The sequence below is a fragment of the Sceloporus undulatus genome, chromosome 2 (assembly GCF_019175285.1).
Source record: "Sceloporus undulatus isolate JIND9_A2432 ecotype Alabama chromosome 2, SceUnd_v1.1, whole genome shotgun sequence".
Classification (NCBI taxonomy): domain Eukaryota; kingdom Metazoa; phylum Chordata; class Lepidosauria; order Squamata; family Phrynosomatidae; genus Sceloporus; species Sceloporus undulatus.
The window spans coordinates 292,345,148-292,360,895 of NC_056523.1; the positions used below are offsets into that span (position 1 = coordinate 292,345,148).

The following is a 15,748-nucleotide window of genomic DNA, read 5'->3' on the forward strand; positions in this document are numbered from 1 at the left end:
TATTATTATTATTATTATTATTATTATTATTATTATTATTATTATTATTATTTTGTACATTTTCTTATCTACATTTTAATGAGCAGAATTTTACTATTAAGTTGTGACATCTGTTCACCATTTTGTTAACTTATTAAACCAAAGTCAGAGTGGCCAGTTTTAATGTTCAACCAAAAGGATCATTTAGAGTTGGTATTGATTAATGACGTGGGTCAGCATAGGTAAATACAACTATGATGAGTGTATGTTACCAACACTCACAGCCAATCTTCTTTCTTCCTTGAATATCCTCCTCTCCAAAATGAATAATAATTTACTGTGAATTTTCAAGCTAGCTCTACTGTGCTAAGTTAATAAGCACACTGGATTTATTAAAGAGCAGCTTACCTTTCCCCCTCACCCAGATGCTCAGTTCATGGCTTGGAGCTCAGGAATGTTCTGTGCTGTAAGCACACACGCTCATCCATCTACCATCATCATCACATTAGAATCCCACCCCTATTTCCTAGGGGTGAAGCAGAATGGGGAAAAAGGAACTCCAGACCTGATCACTCCAGGACCAGGGTGACTGGATGCTGTCCACCAGCAAGAGCCAATTTTGCCATGCCTTTTTGGGCCAGCTTTGAGCCACCTTAGGAGGCCTCAGAGCAACTTCTAGGTAGTTTGGGGACATGTGTACTTTGAATGCCATGCCCACAAAGTGCCCAGAAGGTGCTTTATTTGACCCGTGTGTTTTGGACCCTAGTTTAATATCTGGCAACAAATAATGATTTGTGCTAACTTCAAATTAAGTTTATAACCTCAGTTGAGAATGACTGCAAACCATTATTTGGAGGGAAGGCACTAACTGTTGCTGTCCTAATTTGGCAGACTGTCCCACTTAATCTTCTGCAATCCCCCTTTTCAGCCGCTTTAAAAATGTTCCACTTTCTCTTTAGTCCTCCCAGATTCCCTTTGTCTTCACCTTACTTCAGTCACAGCAAACTGAGTTCAAAGTGCAAAAGACGTTTATACTCAAGTTTCCTGTAGACTCAGACAAAAGCAAACTACTACAGCCTCTCTTGGCTTGTTTATTCTTTCTGACTAATATTTTTTTTTTGCAGTCTTGATCTGATATTGCCTGTCTATGTGTGTCCTAATTTCCATCTCTAGAACGTTGGAGGGTATGCAGTTTGGACTTACAGCAAACGATTGGTAAAGAATCACCCATGTTTGAGTTTCAGTTCCCTTTGTGAATAAGAGAAGCCCTTTGCATGACAGAAGGAACCCTTCTGTTCATGTGGACAAATCTGAATCATAATCATTTTAAATATCCCTGAGAGAAGAGGGCAGGAAGGAAAAAGACAAAATATCAAATGAAAATACCAGGAAAATTACCAGTATATAGTGAACAAGTTTTTGGGAGAAAGAAAAGTGGAACCTCTCCCAGGGATTCCCAAACTGTGCCTGTACCCCCCAGTGATGTGAAATGGAATTTCAGGGATTGCAGCAAAGAATAATTTGTGTTCTCGGGTGATGAGTCACAAGTCATCACTCATTTTTTTTCCTGAATAAATTAGAATCTAATTGCTTAATTTAGATTTATGTTTTATGCACTAAAAAGTTCAATTGTCCACCCATAGTATTGTATGTGGTCCAATTTTGTAGTTCAAAATTTAGAAATTAGACTTCTTCATCTTCAAATGTGATATTACTTTTGTAGAGGGTTCAAACATTGATCAAATCTTTCCTAGAGGTATGGGGCATAGAAAAGGTTGGGAATCACTGATATATGTGGATGTCTAAATATGAAGTATCTGACAAACCATCACCTTCTATTCATATAGTCATTGTGCAGTTTTACTATGTACCTCTTTACTATTTCATTCACACAAAAATGATGTATTCTTAGGTTGTTGGGTACTGAAGACAGGACATTTTTTTCATAGTAGAACCTTTACTGGAGAACTTCCTCCCAAGGCTGGTCAAACTGGCTGAGTTTTTCACAGGCAAAAGTGCTTATCAAGCCTTTGACCTTTTAGTCTTTTAGCCTATTTTTAAAAAGAATGGTTAGATTTTGTTCGTTTTGTTGTGATTTTACTGGATTTTATGTAAATATGAAAAAATTACTTAAAGATAATAGTGGTCTAATACTACTACTAATAATAATAATAGAATAGAAAGGGCTTAAATAGAGAGAATAGTGGTCTAATAATAATAATAATAACAACAACAACAACAACAACAACTCATCAAGATATTGTGCTAGATTACCTTTGGCACAGGACCTTATCGCACCGACATAAATCCTGACTGTTCCCTAACAGGATACAGTCGGGTTGCAGGTTGCTACCAGGCAATTGCAACCCGGCTGTATCCCAGATCCCAGGCGTGATGTGGTGGTCATTTTTCCAAGACGGGAGCATTCCAACTTTCAAATCAGAATCCTAACCTCTGGGAATTCAAAATTTCAAATCAGAATCCTAACCTCTGGGAATCTTCCTAGAAACAAAAAAGGGAGTCTTCACAGTTCATCAAAAATATTTTTTGTAAAGGGCCAGTAAACAGGAGAGGGCTTTCTAAGGCATTTTCTAAAGCTGCTAAGATGCCCGAGGCTGTGAAGAAAACACGAAGAGGCTAAAGTACTGCTGCTAACATTCAGCAGGGTGAAAAAATAGGCATACAAACAGGAGAGGGCTATCTGAGGTAAGAATTCTGGCAAGTTTCCTGTGGCTTTTTAAAAAATGGAGACTGGGAAACAGCAGGCCATAAAGATCCCTTTTATGATATTATGAATGGGCCCAGGCAATGCTAGGTACATCTCAACTTGTTTATAAATGCTTTAAAAATTAAATAATAATACTTTCATAAATAACCACTGAATAACACTAAGGAGTTGAATATACCCTAACTGAATTTTTAAAATGAATCTCACAGTAAAGTGTGTGTGTGTGTGTAGTGGGGTGAATGTGTCTTATAATTATTTATAAAGTGTAAATGGAATATATGCCAGTTAGGTGTCTGAACAATCCATGAACATCTTAACAGAATTGCCCAATGCTCTCATCCATTTTCTCTGTTAAAGTGAAATGCCAACCTATACTTTGAAACCAAGATGTGCTTGGTTATAAACACTTGTCTCATATTCTGATGGCCTTACATTAATTTCCATGGAAGCAAGACCCACTGATCTATGTACTAATAACTACTAATACTATTAATAATATGCTTCTTATTCTATCATTAGAACTGCTCATTCTAGTGCTCTATAAACGATTAGCATCAATAAATAATTATTTTAAAAAATTCACAGCTTCATGCCAAAATATTTTTCACAAGGTCATCATATCACTAATGCAAACCCACCAGATTTGTGCTGGTTTATGCATTACATATTAGTGATCTGTAGTGTCAAATACCTCAACCTGTATAACTGAGTCTCTTGTAAAAGATACCACAATAAGGTTCATCTCTTACCAGCTGTATTCACAATTCTGTTTGCTTGAATTATTCCATGTGGAGTTTCAACTTCCCAGGTCCCATCTGCTCTTGGTTTTAGATTAGTTACTTGGACCGGGTAATTTAACTGGGCACCATATTTTCTGGCCCCTGCAGCCAAGGCCATAGTGAGCGAGTAAGGATCAATATGGCCATCTCCAGGATTGTACAAACCTGCTAAAACCTAAGTGAATAGAAGAAAATTGAATTATATTAGTTTTTTTTAACCAACAGATGAGAAAGAGGGAAGATCTGAATATTAAAGTTTCACTGGGCAGCTAAGTGTAATTCTAGAAATCCGTCCATCAAGAAGGACAAAATGGCTAAATACTGAAATACAAAAACCAATTGGATATAATTACCTTTTCCATATTTAATAAAGGGAATAATTCTTGGACTCTCTCTGGCTCAATTAGATATTGCTCTCCTTGGTGCCAACCAGCACGAGTCATTTGGTATTTAAACTCATCCACTCTTGTTGGGGTTGTAGCAAGTCTAATACTTCCAGGTTGATGAAAACCCACAGCCTAATTGGAAGAGGGAAAAAGGACTTATCAGGATCCAAATATAGAAAATTTAAGTGAAATCCAGCAAAGAAGTAAACAATCATGACATCGTGTATTTTATTTATTTGTTTGTTTGTTTTTTATGCTGCCTTTCTCCCAAAAAGGGACCAAAGGTGGCTCACAAATAAAAACACTTTTAAAACATTAAAAAATAAGAAATTAAGAACAATTAAAATAATAAATTAAAACAGTATAAAATTAAGATTAAAAACATACAAAAATTAAAACATAATCTAAAACACCAGCTCCATATCAACGTGTATCCACTGGATGTAATATAAATATATGATGATTGTAGAATTAATAACTTTCCATTCATGCAAAATAGAACAAAAATGTAAACAACATTTTAAAAAACAGCATACTTTATAGTTCAAAATGTCTTCCATCTTCAGCTATATTTTTCTCTATTTGCAAAGACATAATCCAGTAATTTGAATTGCACATTTTTTCTGCCAACTGTCTGAAAGTTTATAGAGTGATCAGTGGTCTTTTAATTGATACAACATAAACCAGACCTCGATGTGCAAATAATTTTTAAGCCAGAAAAGTTTAGGTTTAAAATTTCTTCAAAAATTTCCAAAACATTATTTATAAATGCAGCAATTGAATTAATAAATAAAATAACTGGAGATTTTTCTCATTTTAGAAAAGTGTTTCAGCCACACAATTTGATAATGAATGTTTATAGATGACAGTGTTCCTTTTCTTTTTCATTCTTTCCTTTTTTTGGAAGAGCCATCAAAGGACTTACAATGAACTAAGGGACACTGCATATTGACATTGGCAGAGTTTCCCTGATGACGTCAAACTCATTTTGCCTTTCATTTCACTTTACAAAAATGTGATAACAGTGGCAGTGAATTCCTCACTTCCCTGAGATCTTCCAAGAAAATATATTTAGTCTTTTCTTCTCAAGGATTTTAACTACCATTTACAAACTAATTTAAAAAATAATTGTTAAAACATACATGATACTTGTGAAAATGAATGTCTAACCAAACCCTATCAAGTGCCTTGGTCCCATGGAACCCTAGGTGGTTTGGAGTGAATTTCTCCTCTTTCCTTGCTGCTGGTGTGTAGAGATGATTTTTGAAGCCATCTTTCCCATAGTACCTTGGCTCTGAGGACCTCTTGAAACATGCTTCAAGAAAAATATTTGGAGCTGAATATCTCCTCCTCCCATTATTGCCACCACTCTTTTATTTTCATCACTGTTTCTGTTCCCTTCCCCTCCTCCCCCATGTAATTGCACTGTTGGAAGTAGAAGTTCTCAGGTCAAATTTGCAGCTTTGGGGTGCACTTAGGGGTGAAATGGACAAGCAAAATAAAGTATCTTTCAACTGCTTTCAAGGACATATGCCCCCAAAGCAGGTGGAAATTGAAAAAAAGCTACACTCCAGGGCTAAAAACAGGAGCAAAAAGAAGCTGAGATACTCTGACTTATCTGAGAAAAAGTGAATCGTTGCACTTGCATATAAACAGCCTGGTGCCAGTGCGGGGCTGTGGCAAAGCAAAACAATGAAAGCACGACAACTCAAATGGATGCAATTACAACATACATAAACCAGACAATCCAGCAAGGACATGCGGTGAAGGGGGCATGTAGGGGTGGCCTCCATGATTGTTCTTTGCCAATGTATCACTCACACATTGATTTACTGATGATTTGTACTGGCAGAGCATTGCATGTGTGACAGTGTGGCCAATCAAAGGTGCAGCAATGTAACAGGATGGCATCTGGGTGGATGTTGGAGTATGTGGTTACAGATAGTGTGTTTGTGCAATAGTGAACATGTATATTGGGGAGGGAACAAAAAAATCCATGGCACAGCTTGAGTCCACACATGTGGTCAGCCTGTGGGTAATCAGTCCACCTTGGGTATGGGCATGCAGGGTTTCAACCTGCTTTCAGAAAAAGCCGGATCAAGGTGATTTTTCCTGTCCATCTGTTCTGGACCTTTGACACATCATTGCTCCAGAATGGCCATGTTTTCTGTCCAGGACTGCCCTTACTCCTTCCTGGGGAAGGCAAATTTATGCCTTAATCGCCACCTTGTTGACACAGGACTGAACTGGAGAGTGTTTGGAAGCTACAGTTAGTGCAAAATAGGACAGCCAGATTGATTTCTGGTGTGTGGTTTAGAGAACATGTATTACCATCCTTTTACTACTTGAACTGGCTTCCACTTTCTTTCTAAGCAAAATCCAAGGGATTCTAAGCTAAATCCCTAAATGTCTTCTAAAGGACCACATCTTCCCATGGGATCCTGAAAGATCATCTACTTTGACCTTGAAATGATCAACAGAGGTGCTGTTGAATGTCTCATCATCCTGAGAGGCCACGTTGATGTATATGTACATGAGTCAATTCTGTCCCTGTAGCAACATCTTCCAGTGAAGGCCAGTCTGGGTCCATCCATACCTAGATCGAATTCAATCTGGCTTCAGTCTTGATAAGACACGTTTGGTCACCTTGGTGGATGACTTATGTATGGGACTGGACAAGGGGAGTGTGTGGTTGTTGGTTCTGCTGAACCTCTCAGTGACTTTGGATACCACTGACCATAGTGTACTTCTGGGCCACCTCTCTGGGATGAGATTTAGAGGTACTTTTCACAGTGACTTTGTTCCTTCCTGAAAAGACAAACTCAGTAGTTGGTGCTGATCAGTTCCTGTTCAGCACCCTGACCACTAGCCTGTGGTGTCCCCCATGATTTTTAACAGATACATGAAATCACTGGAAAAAGTTTCCAGAGATGTGGGGTTCAGTGTCACCAATCTAAGGATGACACTCAATTCTATCTCTCATTTCCACCTACAGGGAAATCTTGGAACTAAACCAGTGTCTGTTGTCAGTAATGTAATGGATGAGGGCAAATATACTGAAGTTTAAATCCAGATAAGACAGACATTTTTTTGGTTAGTTGGAGGGCAAATCGGGAAATAGGGATTCATCCTTTGCTGGACAGGGATGCATTCCATCATTTGTTCTCATGTATTTTTATCTGATGGCTTGAAAGATGATAAACACATATTTTTAATAAATAAAGGAGGAGACAGGTCATAAAATGTACAGATATTCACTGTCTACAATTGCCAGGTTTGCATATGATCCATTATTGTTTAGAATATAAAATTTCATAAAACTACTAATATGAATCTTTAATTTAATAGTTTATTACCTGTCCTGTTTCTTCTTCTAGCTTTTCATAAAGCTTGATGCTGTAATTATGGATTTTCTTCAGATTTATTCCAGGATGGAAATATGTTGTCAAACCTGCCTTTAAAAAGAAAATAAATAAAAAGATGACCAAAGATATTATCATATATTTAGACATGCTGTTTGGTTTTTTGCTCCTCTTTAAAATCTATTTGCAGAGTGCAGATTCCATTTGTTGTAGCAAACCCAATAAAAAGAGGAAGATTATTGTAACATTTGTTGCAAGCATTGGATACCTACTAAGTTATTTGCATTTATGTGCCATGACTATCTGAGGGTAGTTGACATTCTGTGCTACCAGTTAAATAGCATTTCCTGCACTGGGCTTGGAAAAGTTTAGAGCTTTGTAAAGGTTGGGTGACAGCTCCCAGAATCTCCCACATGATGAAGGTTTCTGAGAGCTCTGCCTCCCTCCGCCCCCCGTAAGATAACTTTTACAAGCTTTGCTCCTCTGTGGTAAACATACTCAGCCAGGACTTCAGGAGCTGAGGTGTGGAATTCTGACCAGTTTGGCATGGGACTCAGCCATGTGAAGAAAACAAGGGGAAAAGTTGATCTGTGGCCTCAAGGCACACTCAGAGAGCCTTGAGAGTATTAAAAACAAACCTGGCAGGCAAATGGAGAGGCACGTGTTTCTCTTTCTGTCCCCACATGACATTGAAGCACTTTCATTATCTTCCATTTGTAAAAGCATGGGAGAGGATAATAAAAGGTCATAAAAGTGTCCCCTTTGCCAAGCTGGAGAAATCTGTTTGGCAAAAGGAACGTTTTTACCACCGACTCCCACTCTTTGATGACTGGAAGAGAATGAAAGTGCTTCAGTGTCATGTGGAGAAATGTACTTCTCTCTGTTTGCCTGCCAGGATTATTTTTAATGCTATAAGGCTCAGAGTTCTGATTCTTTCCTATGATAAGGGCATAGGCTCCATGGACTGAAAAGAGTCTCCATTTGATGCCCAATTGACTGGATGGGCTGGTGAGGCAAGCCAAATCTGGTACATATATTAAAAGTTTCTTATCACTGCTATATACTAACAGAGACTAAAAGTTTAAACATGAGTGCTCTAAGAAAACATGAAAACTAAATGCTAAGAACTGTATGAAATGCTCAAGCAACCAATAGCTGGGGAGGCCCAACTTCGATCTACTGTGAGGGGGAGCAATATTGCCCCCCAATAATATTTCTTCCTTTCCCCAGTGAAATTTTTCTTCAATTCGTAAATTTCTAATATGGCAGAAAGGGAGTCATTTAAAATTGTTCACACTTAGATGTCTAACATCTGTTGTGTTCACAACCCCTAGGAAATTTTGCCTGCTCCCCCTCTGGATGCCTAAACTCTGTTTCTAAATTCTCAACTGAAATTTTAAGTTACTGCTTTGATAGAAATTTGGGGGATGAAATAAAATTTCCTTTGTGGATTAGAATTCTCATTGAGGGAAAATACGCTCATCTCACCCTTACACCGCTGAGCAGGGCTATCCCACATTGTGCAGCACACTGTAGTTAAAATATATGGGAGATATTCACTATATTTTATGAAGCCTGTCAAGTACTGCTGTGATTATTTATAGGTGGGCAAAGTATGCCTTTCCTCATCATGCACCCTCATAAGACAAGGAGCAGAGTCATATCCCTCCTCATCTTTAAAAAAACACCCTGATTTTCAAATCCAGAAATGGACTTCCAGACAATTCAGGATGGGGTGTGTGTGTTTTTGTTGTTTTTTGCATTTTGGACAGTCTGCACTGCCTGGGGGGGGGAGTTCCAAGCAAATTGCCCCCTAGATCATTGTGGTGGCATTTTACAGAAATAAAGGAATATACATGACTGTAAATGTATGCCACTTCAGAAGTTATAGTACGTATTAGTTACATTTAACATGCTTTACTTGAACAGTCTTCACTGACACATGAGCTGCTATCTAGCATTACTCTGTGACTGCAAGCCACTGAAAACTCTTCATGGTCACTACATGTCACTATAGTTTGTGTAACATGGATCTATCTAGTGAGTTCCAGGGCAGAACATCTTGCCTAACTAATGAAACATAAATAGTTTTTCTGTGAATGCTATGCTCAGTATAATTAGAGGCTCTTATGAAACTGATGCTCTCCCTACATCAGCATGAGAATGTTTCAGTTTAAAATAAGACCTTGACAACCATAAAGGTAGAATTAAGGTAACATCTTGACTTGAATGCAAAGGTGGGGCCTTCTCTAATTTGCAAAGATTCTAGAAGGACTTGGTCCTAATTTTTAATAACGTTGATGTTTCTGTCTCTCAGTGTCCTACAATTCCTAGGCAACATGCTAATTACTGAAAATCTGCTTCTGCCTGCTTGGTTTTCATGGTAACATTTAAAGGGTCAGTCTTTGCAATTGCTGAGTATGCATTTTAGTGCCACAGCAGCAGCTCCAGTGGACAAGCAGTTCTGTCACTCTCTAACATTAAGCATCAGTAATCAATAAGTTTCATCTATATGGCATTTTCCATGTCATTAAACAGAAATAAATTCAAATGACTTCCTAAGATCTAGTCCTAGTTATAAAAATTTTATTGGATTATTATGATCTGTAGACAGCAAAACAAGTTCAAAGCATGGGGAATTCCTCTTACTGCATGCCAAGTAGATCCAGCAGTGAGTTCAGATTTTTCCAAAAGAAGCACATCCTTCATGCCACCCTTGGCCAGGTGATAAGCAAGACTCACACCAACACAACCTCCTCCAATAATTAATGTTTCTGCTGTATCTTTCCATCTGGCTTCTAAAGAAAATGGTTTTTCTTCCCTAGGAAATATATAGCAAATAGGACACTTTATTCTTTATGTTATTAGGGAGTAGCTATAAAACTGTGTTGTACATGTTTCACATCAATCGTTGAACAAGTAAGGCATCAATGTTAATATAAATAAATAATTTTTTTTAAAATTTCTATCCCGCTTTTTGCCAGGCAATCATTTTACTTTTAGACTGTTAACACAATGTCACCTAAGAGTTTCTGGACAAATGTCATCATATCCCATCAAGCTCTTGAACACAAAATTAATTTCCCACCCAGGCTTCCAAATTATATTAAATTAATTAGATCAATTCATCCCCAAATACATGTTTCCTATTAGAACCTCCCCCACTTCAACACCCAGGTATATTCCAGATTAATCCCCCTTCAAATAATTTCTCTGCCCTAAATTCATTTAAGGGATGCAGTGGTTTAGTGGTTAAGACACCAATTCTGATGACCAGAAGATTGGAAGGTTGGCAGTTTGAAGCCCAAGTGCTGCATGATAGGGTGAGTTCCTGTCACTAGTCCCAGCTTTTGCCAACCTAGCAGTTCAAAAGCATGCAAATGCAAGTAAATAAATAGGTACCACTCCGGTGGGAAGGTAACAGCGTCCGGTGCAGTCATGCTGGCCACATGACCATGGAGTAGTCCTCGGATAACAATGGCTTTTCAGCTTAGTAATGGAGATGAACACCGGCCCCTACAGTTAGTTACGACTAGACATTACCTTTAATTCATTTCTCACCCAAATGAGACTTTTCTGGATTTATTATATCTAAATGCACCATTTCCTCCCTTCAATCTCCATAAAATTCATTTTGTCCATTTGGTTATTTTTTTCTCTCCTCCAAATTCATCCCCCACATTTCCTCTTTCAAAAATTCATTTTTTTTCTTATTTTCATCCTCCTCCCAATGAATTTTCACTGGTTTCCCCACCACTATCTATCAGTATCACTAAACAGAGGGGGGGGGGACAGAATCATTGTTAATCCTGGCTTTTCCTTAAGGGAGAGCAAAGTAACTAAAATGCAAAAATAATGAGCAGCTGTCCAATCAGCAACAGCTCTCTTTCACATCCCTCCAACCAGGTTGCTTCTGTGACACTTGACTTACTAATACAGTTCCATAGCACAAACATCTGTGCAGCATTCTGATATTATCTAGACAGACAGACAGACAGACAGACAAGAAGTCAATCCACTGAATTAATTTTAGGTACAGACACAGTAGCACAAACATCGCCAGTCACCCCACACTTAGCAGCAGCAGCAGCATGGCATATCAACCATTGATTATGTGAGAATGCTGGATTTACGGTAAACTGATTAAACTTGGATTTAACTCACTACTCAGCAGTAAAGGTCATTGGATCGATCTACCTACCTACCTACCTACCTACCGATGCAGTGGCAGAATGTGTGCGTGCGTGCACACACACAGCTTTTGCTCTTAAAACAACTTTTTGGCTCAATTTGGGAAGAGGGTTCCACAAGTTAACAGTGTGAAAGAAGCCACAGCTGGCCTAAAATAGGATCCAAAACACACTGCAGAAATAATCCAGTGTGAGACCACTTTAACTGCCCTGGCTCAATGCTAGGGAATTCTGGGAAATGTGGTTTTGTGTGACATTTAGCCTTTTCTGTTAGAGAGCTCTGGTGCCACAATAAAGTACAATTCCCAGGATTCCCTGTGCCAGGGCAGTTAAAGCAGTCTCAAACTGGATTATGCTGGAGTGTGCTTTGGACCTAGGAAATACTTGCTTCTGTTTAATCTTTACTAGAACATTCTGCATAATTTACCACTGTTTGCTCATGGTTATGAGCCAGTTTGGCATAGTGATTTGAATTTTGGACTATGGACTTTATCACATGGAGGCAAATTGGTTAAAATCCTCTTTTGTGGTTAGTTTTTCAGACGTGTTGGCATCATTGAGAAATAACGCGACATTAATCCGAATGCAAAGTCGACAAAGCACACTCCTTTTTACTTTTGGGAATGTCCCAAAAGTAAAAAGGAATGGGTTTTGTCAACTTTGCATTCGGATTAATGTTGTGTTATTTCTCATTAACGCAAACATCATCTGAAAAACTACAAACTTTTGCAAATTATTTCTAATTTCTTCTTGGGTTAACCCCAAATGTTGTGTGAGGCGGGTTACAGACTGCCATAAGAGATGTCCTTAGGACGTCCCATTTTGAAAAAGGGGCGTCTCTTCCAGACTCCCCTAACCCTATCACAGACAGAGTCCGTGACAAATGGTGGCGGCCGTTCCACACGGCCGCCGCCATATTGATGTAGCAGACACTTTGCATCCGCACATCGCGTCCCGGAAGTGACACCACGAGTGCGCGACTAGCACCTTGCGGCGTCTTTTCCGGGGCCCAGGAAGGAGCGCGATTTCCGCACTCCTTCCTTGGAGCGTCCGGGAGCCGCACGGTTTAAAGGCTGCGGTTCCCGGACGCTGCAAGCAGAGGCAGAGCCAGACCGCCGCTTCTCAGCAGTATGTAACCTGCCTGAGAAACAACCCGCAAAAGTTTTTTTGTTTTTACTTTAAATCAAGTTTCTGCATGGGATCCATCCCGTGCGATAAACTCCTATGACTGTAGCAACCAGGGTTCGATTCCCAGCTCGGCCATGAAACCCAGCGGGTGACCTTGGGCAAGTCACATCCTCTCAGCTTCAGGCGCAAACCTCCTCTGAACAAACCTTGTCAAGAAAACTCCATGTTTGGTGGCCTTAGGGTCACCATAAATCTGAAATGATTTGTAGGCACTTAACAAAAGTTCGTGAATATTTGTGCAATGAATTACAGGTTTCTTATTCCCTTTTAAAAATATTTCCAGCACCACTAGGTTTTCTCTCACCACTTCACAACCAGCTTCTGGTTTGCACACCATATATGCTGCTTAGGAACTCCCATATTGAGGCAGTGTATACTAGTTTAATGATATCTAGTTTAACACTGTCTTACATACTCTACAGTGTCTACATATTTCAGTGTACAGTATTAATACATCAACTGAGAGCCATCTGGAACGCTTTCACTTTTCACTTTGTGTTGAACTCCAAACCATAGGTGGGGAAGAGGGAACGATACCTCAGTGACACCAACCAAAGGCTATGCGAGGATTTAGTGTTATGGGAGAAGAATCAGGTGTTAACTCTTTTATTTTATATATTTTATTTGTATGCCGTCTTTCTCCCAGAAGGGACTCAATCCAGGTATGTTATATATACACTATATATATATATATATATATATATATATTGCCTGAAAGTATTTCCTCTGTTAAATCCTACATAGGTTGCTCATAAGAATGCATTCCTATAAGATGCACAAATGCATGCACCAGGAATTAGTATGTTACCTTTTGAAGAACAGGCTCTGGCCCAATGTCCCTTGCTTTAGTGCTGCTCACTAGTTCAGCACTAATCTTGTGTAGCAAGCATCATCCTGTAGCTTTCATAAGTGATGAACAAGGAAGAGGTTCATAGCAGCAACATGACATAGCAAGCATTGATTATGTGGGAGTGTTGGATTTAGACCAACTTAATTACCTAGCTGCAAAGTTCATTGAAGGGACAACTTTTTCCAGGCAAGCATTCTCTGAAGATGCCAGCCACAGATGCCAGCCCAAAAAACCCACAAAAAACTACGACAATAGGTTGGTCTGTCCCCTGCCCTGCCCTGCCCTGCCCTGTTCCATTCTGATAGGATGCTACCCAAAATGGTGGTCAGTAGACTGCTGCCAGTCCCTGATCCGCCTGGCGCTGGTCTCTGGAGAGCTTTCAGGAAAGAAAGGAACTACTGTATTGTAACTAGTGGGCATAAATATGGTACCAGTCCAAGGGGAGCATGTTGGGAGAGTTGCCAACCCCCACATCTAATAGTTTAAGAAGTCCTACATTACAATCTACCTCACACAGTTGCTGTGAGAATTAAATAAGGAAAACTATATACATTATGCAAAGGGATCTTGCAGCACTTTCGAGACTAACTGAAAGACAGAAGTTGGTAGCACACGCTTTTGTAGAATTGAGCCTACTTCCTCAAATGTGTAGTCTCAAAGGCACTGCAAGATCCTTTTGCATACTGATTTTCCAGACTAATATGGCTAGGCCTTTGAATTCTCTATGCACTATGATACCCTGAACTCTCTGGAAGAAGAGTGAGAGTGAAAAAAACCAACCCCAAATTAATTAATATTACTTTCACTTTGGTGTAAATTGTATTCTACAGTAACTTTAAACGTACTCAGGTACAATTGAATTCAATCTAAGTTTGTACAATAGGCTCTTCATATCTGCTGGGGTTTGGTTCAAAGACCACCACTATCCCCTGTGGATACCAAAATCCATGGATGTTGAAGTCCCATTAAATACAATGGCACAGTAAAATGGTGTCCCTTATATAAAATGACCAAATCAAGGTTTGCCTGTATACATACAGTGTGTGTGTGTGTGTGTGTGTGTGTGTGTGTGTGTACTGTATGCATGTATGTATTTTCAAGCCAGGGATGGTTGAATCCATGTATATAGAGGGCCAACTGTATTCACTTCCTGTATACATCATTCTCAAAACAATTTTATCAAACAAGGAAAATGGGAAGTCAAGTCCCCAGAACATCCCACATTTCCCATGTGTTTGTGTGTACTTTCAAGTCACCCATCAACTTATGATGATCCCATGAATGTCACTGGGTTTTTCTTGGTGTTGTGCCAGTTCCTTCCTCTGAAATGCAGGCTACAGTTTCTGGTATTCCTTGGTGGTCTCCCACCCAAGAACTAACCAGCGCTGACCCTGATTGGCTTCCAAGATCAAATGGGGGTCTGGTGCCTTTGGGGTATTTAGGTCCTGCTAACATTTCATTGTTGTGTCCCTTCAAGTCATTTCCCACTTATGGCGCCCCCCTTATCATGGGGTTTCCTTGGCAAGATTTGTTCAGAGGAGGTTTGCCATTGCTTTCCCCTGAGGCTGAGAGAGTGTGACTCACTCAAGTGGGTTTTATGACTGAGCTGGCAATCCCAAACAACCAGGTTTTTTGTTTGTTTGTTTGTTTTGAGGGGAAGCAGTTTGCTTGTGAATTTGGTCTGAGATTGAGTTCCACTCTTTTGGCCAGAGTTAGGCTATGTCTGCATTGCAGAAATAATCTGCTTTGGCACCACTGCCATGGCTCCAGGCTATGGACTTCTGGCAATAGTAGTTGGTTGTGGCACCAGAGCTTTGCTCTGGGATATTTCTGGGAGCTGGGTGACCTAGGGCACGTCACACTCTCTCAGCATGAGGAAAAGGCAATGGCAAACTCCCTCTGTACAAATCTTGGCAAAGAAAACGCCAGCTCTGGTGCCACAACAAACTACCATGCCCAGAATTCCATAGCCCTGAGCCATGGCTGTCAAAGCGGTGCCAGGGTGGATTAATTTCTCCAGTGCGTAGGCAGCCTAACTCTGGCCAAAGGAGGTAGATTCAAAGATATAACTATGTTAGTCTGTAGAATCAGTATGCAGAGATATCTTGCAGCACTTTTGAGTCTCACTGAAATAAAGAAGTTGGCAGCATGAGCTTTCCTAGACATCAATCTACTTCCTCAGATGCATTTCATAGAGCATACAGTATTCATATATTCTCCAAATGCATCTGAGGAAATAGACTGAAGTCTACGAAATGCATCTGAAGAAATAGAGTGAGGTTTACA

The 15,748-nt window shown here is 39.5% G+C and overlaps 1 protein-coding gene across 1 annotated transcript in view; it reads right to left on the reverse strand.

Annotated features, from left to right (window-relative positions):
* Nucleotides 1-15,748, reverse strand: part of DMGDH (dimethylglycine dehydrogenase) — a 48,856-nt gene that overhangs the window by 32,420 nt on the left and 688 nt on the right. Inside the window, exons 2-5 of the mRNA XM_042449099.1 lie at nucleotides 9,884-10,055; nucleotides 7,229-7,327; nucleotides 3,840-4,004; nucleotides 3,457-3,661 (exon numbers count right to left, since the gene is read on the reverse strand). Of these exons, the coding sequence (XP_042305033.1) occupies nucleotides 3,457-3,661; nucleotides 3,840-4,004; nucleotides 7,229-7,327; nucleotides 9,884-10,055 (641 nt within the window). The remainder of the gene's footprint in view (nucleotides 1-3,456; nucleotides 3,662-3,839; nucleotides 4,005-7,228; nucleotides 7,328-9,883; nucleotides 10,056-15,748) is intronic.